The 9,055-nt window shown below is 38.9% G+C and overlaps 1 protein-coding gene across 1 annotated transcript; it reads right to left on the minus strand.

Annotated features, from left to right (window-relative positions):
• Nucleotides 1-446: 446 nt before the first annotated feature.
• Nucleotides 447-2,095, minus strand: LOC149116477 (discoidin domain-containing receptor 2-like). Its single transcript, XM_089283738.1, has 2 exons — nucleotides 1,758-2,095; nucleotides 447-746 (listed from the first exon to the last, which is right to left on the minus strand). Exons 1-2 carry the CDS (start codon nucleotides 2,019-2,021, stop codon nucleotides 606-608), a joined length of 405 nt encoding a protein of 134 aa, XP_089139864.1. The 5' UTR covers nucleotides 2,022-2,095; the 3' UTR covers nucleotides 447-605.
• Between the last annotated feature and the right edge of the window lie 6,960 nt (nucleotides 2,096-9,055).

A 9,055-nucleotide genomic window follows, 5' to 3' on the forward strand; every position in this document is an offset into this window, starting at 1 on the left:
CTATCGCTTAAAAGACGAACGTAATCAGCAAAAGCGAAGAATTTTGTGCGAGAAATTGCAAGACGTAAAAGATAAACAATAGAAACAAAATACGAGTCTGTGGATGGGATGGCCGTGAAAATTGTTACTGCTCGACTCAGTGGTTGACGCATTGGCTTATCACAGTTTGCGGATCGTTGACTTGTTTGAAAACATCACGTTTGTGTGGATAACTCGCTGGGATTTTACGATTTTAAAGTCTTGAAGTTGGCATGAACAAAAAACCAGCCCTTGAAGATGTACAGTAACCTTAAATCCAAATGCATTTGTGACGAAATAATGAAAAGAACAACAACAATAACCGACAAAAAATACTAATAATAATAATAATAATAATAATAATAATAGTAATTATAATAAACATGATAACGTTAATGATAATGATAATGATAATGGTAGTGATAATGATAATGATAATGATAATGATAATGATAATGATAATGGTAATGGTAATGGTAATGGTAATGGTAATGATACAAATAATAATATACTAATAAAATAAACAATTAGCCACGATATCACTGGAGGGAAGCTTTAATCTGGTTATGAAAGCAAATTCCCCGTGGCTACTTTAACACAAATATTTCAACTCTCAAACAAGGCCATGCGTTATGCGTTACGGGATAAAATCTAACGAATCTTGCTTTGACGTCCCGACTGAGTGAATGCCTCACAATGCTGTTTTCATCTGTGTTTCCTGCGAACACCTGAAATGAAAAACAAATAGCAGAACGGTTCGCATTGTCACTTATTAACTTAAGTCTACTGAAACTAAAATTTTCATTGGGGTCCTGGAACAGAAATAAAGGCCGTAAATATGCCAACATAACCTGTGAACAGGTTCTTGATTTCCTTGAATGATTTAGAGGGCTGAAAAAAGAAAGGAAGCCTCCGAGCTGAGCTAGCGATAGCTAGCGATAGCTGAGCTGAGCTAACTGGCGTGGCCCAGCTTGCTTCGAGTGATAACACTCGCCGAATTTTGTTTTGGTTCTTGTTGGTTTGTTGTTGTTGTTGAGAGGCTAGAACTAAGATGGTAGAGTTTTAGCTTCCCCTTTTTTTAAAACGACTCTGTAAATATATATTTTTATAATTTGTTTTGTCTTCGAAACTTAACACGAATTTCTAGTTCTCCACACATTTTACAGTTATATAAAGCGATACATACAATCTTCACGTGCGAGGATCGATAGGCTTGTGTAACTTAAGCACGACGCAACTCTCCTGTTTACTGAGATAACTTTATGATTTTCCTATAGACCGCCACCCCTAGACTTAGCTCTTGTTAACCAAGCAGGAGGTCTGTATGGGAGAATCTTGACCGAGGTCGCGGGTACAGACTGAACGCAGTGAGGTCTGTACACACAACCGAGGTCAAGATTCTCCCATACAGACCGACTAAGCTCGGTTAATAAGATGTTTATTATATGGCAAACAAGAACAATTTAATTCGTTTAATGTAACTGGTTTGCACTAGCCTACATTTTGCTTGCGAACGGCGATGAGCTGAACTTAAATCCGCCAAAGTCTGCTCGTCCACTTAACTCTTCTTTTCTCATCAGGCTTTTTGGCACTTCCAAAAATAAATAATGTTAAAAGAAAATAGTCAATATTTTTGCCTTTCAATATCAATTTCAGCCGATCAAATTCGTGAATTCGGTAGTTCCCAGTCCTTGTGAGCAACAGCCATATAATAAAAGAGTACAATATATGTCAGTCACCTTTTCAACATTGTTTTCCTTGTAGCTGTTCCATGTTACTCCATCCGTAGAAAGATGCAATTTGTAGCTGGTGGTCCATTCAGAGAATGCTATTTCTCCTTGTGTCGCCACTGCACAAACAGAGTGTACTGTAATCATATCAACTTGAAGATAGTCTGTACTGTCTGTTGTTGTCTTTGCACACCACGCTCCGTCTCCCCTGATCCCATTCAGCCGGCCGTAGTATGGATAAAAATCACTATTGTAGTATGTGCTTGCCGTCATTCTTGCATCTGGTATTTTGTTACTGTCCTCTACACCAACAGCTCCACATTCTGAACCACAAACAACAAACAAACAAAAAATTAATAAAAAGGACAATCGTGTTACTGTGTTACGTACATTTGAATCAAAGGCCTTCTCGGGCATTAACTGAACAAAATTTTAATCATATATATGTACTATCCAGCATATAAACTTATCATTGATATAAAATTATCTTCAAATGTTATCGTAATTCAAATTAGGAATTTGTGACTTATATCGACCGAGGTTATGACAGCCGAGGTCAGTCACTTTGTATCTGCGACATATCTGATACGCAATTTGACCAGAGGTTGGTCAGCGGTGGAGAGATGGTCGGAGTCCGCTCGTATTGGTGTCTTCTCCGATAAACAGGCAAGGAACCGAAGGGTTGCCTTACATCAAAATTTTTGCAAACTCCTCGGACTATTTCAATAATGCACCGCGCGAAATTTCGCTTAGAACTTTTGAGAGCCTGGAACAACAAGAAGGAGAAGAAGCATACAACCTTGACTGCACCCGAGCTATGCTACTCAAAACAACACAGATCTGACATGGAAGTTGATTGTCAGTAACTTTACAAAAAACTAAAATCAAGATTCTCACTTATCATGGGTTAGCTTGATCAGACTTTGAACAACCCGGCTCACGAGCTCCGCTTTTAGGCTTGGCTAAATCTATATATTAGTCCTGATTCCAGTTACGCACTGGAAACGATTAATTAACTGGCCGCGAGCTGGGAACCAAAGCCTGAATAAAACTTTACTAGACAAATTAAGTTACTTTTAATATTCATGGCTGCATGGCCATTAAAAGATGGGTGCCACTTTAAAAAATGATGTATGTTTGTTTCCTTGAAAAGAAGATCTCTTCGTGCCCATATGACTAGGTGTCTACCTTGCACATTTCACCCCAGATCAGTCCTTACCTGTACAATTACGTCCATCACCAATGTAGCCCAGGCCACAGGTACAACTAAAGGATCCCTCAGTGTTAACACAGTCAGCATTCACATGGCAATCATGGCCACCATCCAGATTGCACTCGTCGATATCTAGATTACGGACAGAATCGTCCTCAATCAAATCAATTTTTCTAAACACGCGGGCGTTACTACTTTAAGGACTTAATTAATATTACAAAATCCCGAAATTTTCGGCGCTCTTTTCCAATGCATGGAGCAGGACTGATACACGCCAAGGCATTACTACAATGCAAAAGAGAACCATGTCACTTAGACTCTCGTTATTTTCACTTCTACCAGGAGAATATGGATCACGACCTCTTGCTTCTACTCGTTATATCGCTGTAAGGGAAGTTTGAAACTTTTACAAAAAAGGCTATTCTCCAATCACCTTGACTGCAGCTCGATCCAGTGAATCCTGTCGGACAGATGCAACGGTAACCTTTACTGGTGTATCCAGCTTGACAAGTGCTAGTCTCTACACAAGCACCAATGCTACAAGGACTCTGATAAAGTAACAAAGGAAAATCAAGATGTCAACTTAGTTATGACGTAGCTGGTAATTTTGTTCCTATGCCTATTTTGATAATCTATTTTAATAATCTTTAATATCTGGCATTTAATTTGTTCCAACAAAACTCTGCAGGTATACCTGGCTGATTTGAACTTTTGTTGATTTAGCCCAGTGTTTGTCGTTTATATTGATTACACAGTAAATTCACATACTTAGCCCGAGAACGAAATCAAATTTAATAATACCTGCGTTCCCTGATACGTGAATCCCATACGCGGGACCAAATCTCCTGGATGCCGTGCCTCATTCGAGTTGCTTATCTCACACAAGTATTGGAAGTTATCGTCGAGTGGCCCAACGTTAAAAGACAAACAATTTGGCTCGATGAAACACTTGATGTTGCAGATGTCTTCTCTTGTTATGTTGATTCTTATAATCTCGTGATTAGTTAGAGCTCTGTCCTGGACTGGTTGGGAGTACTCCAGTTGACGGCATTCTTGAGCTGAAATGGAATGCAGAGACGTTTTCACCTCATGTTTTCCATGTTAGTTTTACTTGTTAGCAAAAAGGTTCGCGTGATTTTTTATCGTTTGTGATATGCTTAATGCAGTGCGGTAACGCCAGAAATATGACATTAAAATAACTCCTCTTTTACGTCCATCGCGACCAAACAATCACGTTCCTGAGACGCAATCCTCGTCGAGGTGCAGATCCCCCAAACCTTGCCTGTCTCATCATAAATTCAGGTTTACTCAATTACTGCAAAGCATTTGAGGAGCCTTCCAAAATATATTGGAGCAGGGATGGCGCAGTGGTGAGAGCGCTCGCGTCCCACGAGTTCTTGCTCTGAGGGTTTTTCTCCAGGTTCTCCGCTTCCCTGCTTCCACAAGACGCAACATCAAATTCCAATTCGACCAGGATAGAGGACCCACATGAAAACCAGGTAATAAGGCGGATGTGGCTTTCTCTTAAGATTGTAATTTTTTCTTTATTTCATTTATTTTCATGGTTACTTTACACGATTTGTCCTCGAACAACCTCATCTCTGAGAACGTCATCGCTACTCGGTAAATCACGTCTTTATTCTGCCTTACTGCAGACACCTCCACAGATAACACGACCTTCTGAGCCTGGCTTAACAGTTTGTAGAAAGTGTTTTTTTTTTTTTTTTTTTTTTTTTTAATTTAGCCTGATTCAAAATGGTTACCACTTAACGAGCACTGTAAGAGAACGATGAAAACTGAACATTTGTAGCCATAGAAAATGTAACATTCCGCTACGAGAGTACAATTAAATGGCCCAGAAACTTCCTGAAACAAGTTAGTCTTCCTCTCCCTTAGTGAATCCTCATTTTAACCCAAAATGTCTTCCTACCTTCACTCACTGCCAAACATGGAAGATACCAAAACATCAATATCATCATAATCGTCCACATCGTTGTGTCTGTCTGAGTAGATTTTAAGCGACCCAACCGTCTTCTTGAATGCGTTAGCCAGCCTTCATTTACTAACTGTAAGAAAGGGGAAACCACATCAACTCGCCTTAATGGAGTGCCGCAGTAAACATCATGAGAGAACACGAAATAAACAGAGGAATGAGGCAAGGACGACAACAGCAAAACCGAGATGAAAAGAAAAGACAGTTGAGAACTTCTTACTGCCTTCATTTACTTGTGACGCTCCTTTTAGCTTCAGTTTTGCTTTCTAACCATTGATAACGACTGAGAAAAACAACTCCTAAACAACACTGACAACCGTCACCTGCCATCTCGAGTAATCAGTTAAGTACCCCCTACCCCTACCCCCCCTCCGCCCTCCTTAAAGCGGACTATAAAATGTGCTTAATTATACGTTGTGTCATTAACGCTAGTCACTACACAGAAAATATTACTTCAGTATTCAATGTTACAATGAGGTTAATTTTTCCCTCATTAGAGAATTCGTATTTCAGGTTTGGAACTGAACGTTGAGTAAACACTGATCTTAATGAAGCTAGTTGCTTTTAATCAACCTAGTATCGGCTATTGTTATCGAAAATCACCATATGTATACGCATTATTCATAAATGGATGCTTGCGCCCTGCAAATCGTTTGTCAGGAACGATTTTGAAAGGAGTTGATAATATCTCATTACTAGGAACTGAAAACATATTATTTTGAGAAGATAGAGTTTTTGGGGGTTTAAGGAATATAAAGTTAATTCCGGATCGAGACTTTTATGGGAAATCACGTCCGCGCTAACGTTCACTGACTAACTACCCTAGCTTTGAAGTTCTCTTTTGGGTGTTTTTTTTTTTTGTTTTGTTTTGTTTTGTTTTGTTTTTGTTTTTGTAATGTTAATGAGCTCTCAAATAAAAACAAATAAGCATAAGACGAGTTTAAGTCTATGTGAGTTATTCGCTGTGTTAGAAATTGCTTTTCTTTGATTCATTTATTTCTTTATTTACTGCCTTCATTTACTAGTTACGCTCATTTTAGTTTCAGTTTTGCCTTCTAGTCTTTAAAAACCACTGACAGAAACAACTCCCAAACAACACTGACAACCGCCACCTGTCATCTCGAGTATTCCGTTAAGTACCCCCCTCCCCTCCCCCCAAGCGGACGACAAAATATGCTTGATTGGAGGTTGTGTCAATAACGTTAGTCACTGGCCAGAAAAGATTACTTCAGTTTAATTTTCAATGTTACAATGAGGTTCATTTTTCTCTCATTAGAGAAGACATAAGGCAAACTATAAAGTTTCGAACTAAACCTCGGGTAAACAATGACCTAACTAAAGCCAGGTGTTTTTAATCACCCTGGTATCGGCTATTCTTATCGAAAATCACCATACGTATACACCTTATTCATAAATGGATCCTTGCTCCCTGCAATCTTTTGTGAGGAAAGGTTTTCAAAGGAATTGGTAATATCGTATCACTAAAAACTTAAAATATGTTTCTAAAGACGGGTGATTTGGTGATTTGAAAGGCGTTGATAATATCTCATGACTAGGAACTGAAAACGTATTTTGAGAAGGTGGAGTGTTTGGGGGTTCAACGAATGTAAAGTTCATTCTGGGTCGATTAAAGGTGATTTCCAGTCCGTGCTGCACACTCTCGAGAGTTTGTTTGCGTTTTTTGTTCTGTTCCATGTAAGACATCACAAAATGTAAACATTTTGCAACTACTTACATGAAGTAAATTCAAAGTTTCAAAACAACTGCCATTATGGATGCGAAGCGGTCGAAGCTTTAAGCTTCGTTCTTTTTCTCATATCACTTGATGAAAAAGCCTCGCAGCGGTAAAAATCAATGAAGCTGTTGGGAAAAGAATTTGAAAGGCCTCAAAGATAAGGTATGTGGTTCGTAACGAGTAAAATCGATTTGCATTCCATCGAGTGAGATCTGTAATGTAATGCCGAGACTGCGCAGTACGGACTGGAAATTTTCTTTAAAATTGAGACATTTTTATGGGAAATCACGTCCACACTATCATTCACTGACTAACTGCCCTAGCTTTGAAATAACGTTTTTAGGGTGGGTTTTCTCTTTTCATTTATTTCTTTTCTTTTCTTTCCTTTTTCTTTTTATTTTTTATTGTAATCTTAATGAATTCTCAAATAAAAACAAATACACTTGAGTTTAATGCTATGTGACTTAATCGGTTTGTTAGAATTTTTTTTTCTTTACTTCCTCATATAAATAAATTTCGAGTTTGCAAACATAAAAGCGATCGAGGCTAGTTTGCATAGGTTGTTGTGTAAAAATTGGAATTAGCTTGGCGAGAAAAGTTTGGGTTTTTTCATCACCTGATGAATCATGTGACTTTTCTTGCATGCTGGACATTTTACGCGGGTATTTTTTCATACTGCTTTGGTGTGTATTCCCCTTAGTGTCTCTAGCTGGCTAATAACGGATATAATATTCACCTCGCCTCCACTGCGGGGAATGATTGTTGAGGTAACTGTAGACCTTCAAAGGCCGATTTTCTCCAAAGCATTTTTTCTGTCACACCAAATTCAAGACTACTACGAAATCTAAATTTTCTTTAAAAAATATTTTAAAAACTTAAAACGCGAACGAGTTATCCACAAAAAAGTGAGTTTTTTACGCAAGTCAACTTGATAAGCTTTGATTAGCCAATTACAATCTGTCAACCATTGGCTTTAGTAGTAGAAATTTTGGCGGCCATCTTATCCGCGGACTCGTATTTCGCTTGTTTTGCTTATCCCTTGTTTCCGTATCTTAACCCTCGGACGTACAAGCCCCCACGGTGGTACAAGGAGTGGAGGGGGTTGGATGAAACCCCCCTTTGGGTTTTCGTTCTGTTAAGGCACAGCGAAATAAATTTACATTGATTAGATAGCCCTGAGCTTGTTCTACAAAATGATATCATATTTGTTGGTTGTGACGTCAGATGACGTCATTTCACCCGCCATCTTGGATCCGCCATCTTGGATCCGTCATCTTGGCCACACAGTTGACATAACAATATTTCCGCGAAGGATGAATGAACAGCTACTGAAAGTTTCAGCCCCTTGGAGTAAATCGTCTTTTCAAACCTTTGAAAAAACCTTACGGGGTACATCCAAGGGTTGAGCGATAGACTAAGCCATTCTGCACGGTCTCCGCGTTCCCTAATTTGGACGGAAGCGTAAATCGCAAGCGAATGTTTCGTCGCTGCCCTCTTCTGGCACACACGTTGATTGCCGCGGAATTACCAGCGAATTTAATCGCTGATATATGGCATGGCAACCTCGCGTTTATCATCTTCAGGCGCTCCTTTCCTCTACTTCGTAGAGAGTTTTTTCAATATTGTATTAAAACAAACAGGCCGATGAATTACGCGTTTAGTTTTAATGTATAAATATCCGTACTCGACTTGGCTAGCCGAGTAGGCTTGTTCAGGGCTATTCCGCTATCGTTTTTTTTTTTTTTTTTTTTTTTATCCTTTTCCTTCTTTTCCATTAATCCACTGTTTGTTTTATAACTGGTAAATGTTTCAGGGTAGACTTAAGAATTGTTTCATGCTTAACGTGCGTATATCGAGTTATGGATGCACGCAGGAAGTTTGGAGAGCACGAAAGAAGCTTAAGAGTTGTTCGAGGCGCAGCAAAAAGAGGCACAAACAAAATTGCATCCATAACTCGATATAGGCACAGCTAAAAGCATGAAACAATTCTTTTATAACATACGACAACAACGCTGGTGCTCAAAGACGTTTTATTTTTTGATTCATTACAAAAGTTCTAACAATGCACGACAAAGGATCTCACTGGCTGTTTATAGAGACGCCACAATCAGTTGGGAGACAGTTGAACTCCAACGATTCGTCGAATTAAGTGAAAATGTAGGCAAAGAAAGTCAAACTCCTCGATGAAAATGTAGACAAACAAAGTCAAAATACTTCAGTTTTAGTAAACAAGTTAGGTTGGTAAATGCCAAAGACCACAAGTAGCGGGGTTTAGATTAATGAAAACGATGTCCACATTGCAATTTGCAGTTTTGTCGTGAGCCACCACCATACCGTTATTTTGACGGACAGTAGTCCCTGTGGAG

This window comes from Orbicella faveolata, unplaced genomic scaffold, assembly GCF_042242905.1.
Source record: "Orbicella faveolata isolate gen_17 unplaced genomic scaffold, um_ofav_v1 contig_12, whole genome shotgun sequence".
In the NCBI taxonomy this organism is placed as follows: domain Eukaryota; kingdom Metazoa; phylum Cnidaria; class Anthozoa; order Scleractinia; family Merulinidae; genus Orbicella; species Orbicella faveolata.

Excerpts from the sequence above, each read along its gene's own strand:
- LOC149116477 (XM_089283738.1), bottom strand. The coding sequence starts at position 2,021 with ATGACGGCAAGCACATACTACAATAGTGATTTTTATCCATACTACGGC. Across the intron at positions 747-1,757 it reads AGGAAAACAATGTTGAAAAG|GTGTTCGCAGGAAACACAGA; the intron begins GTGACTGACATA and ends TTTTCATTTCAG.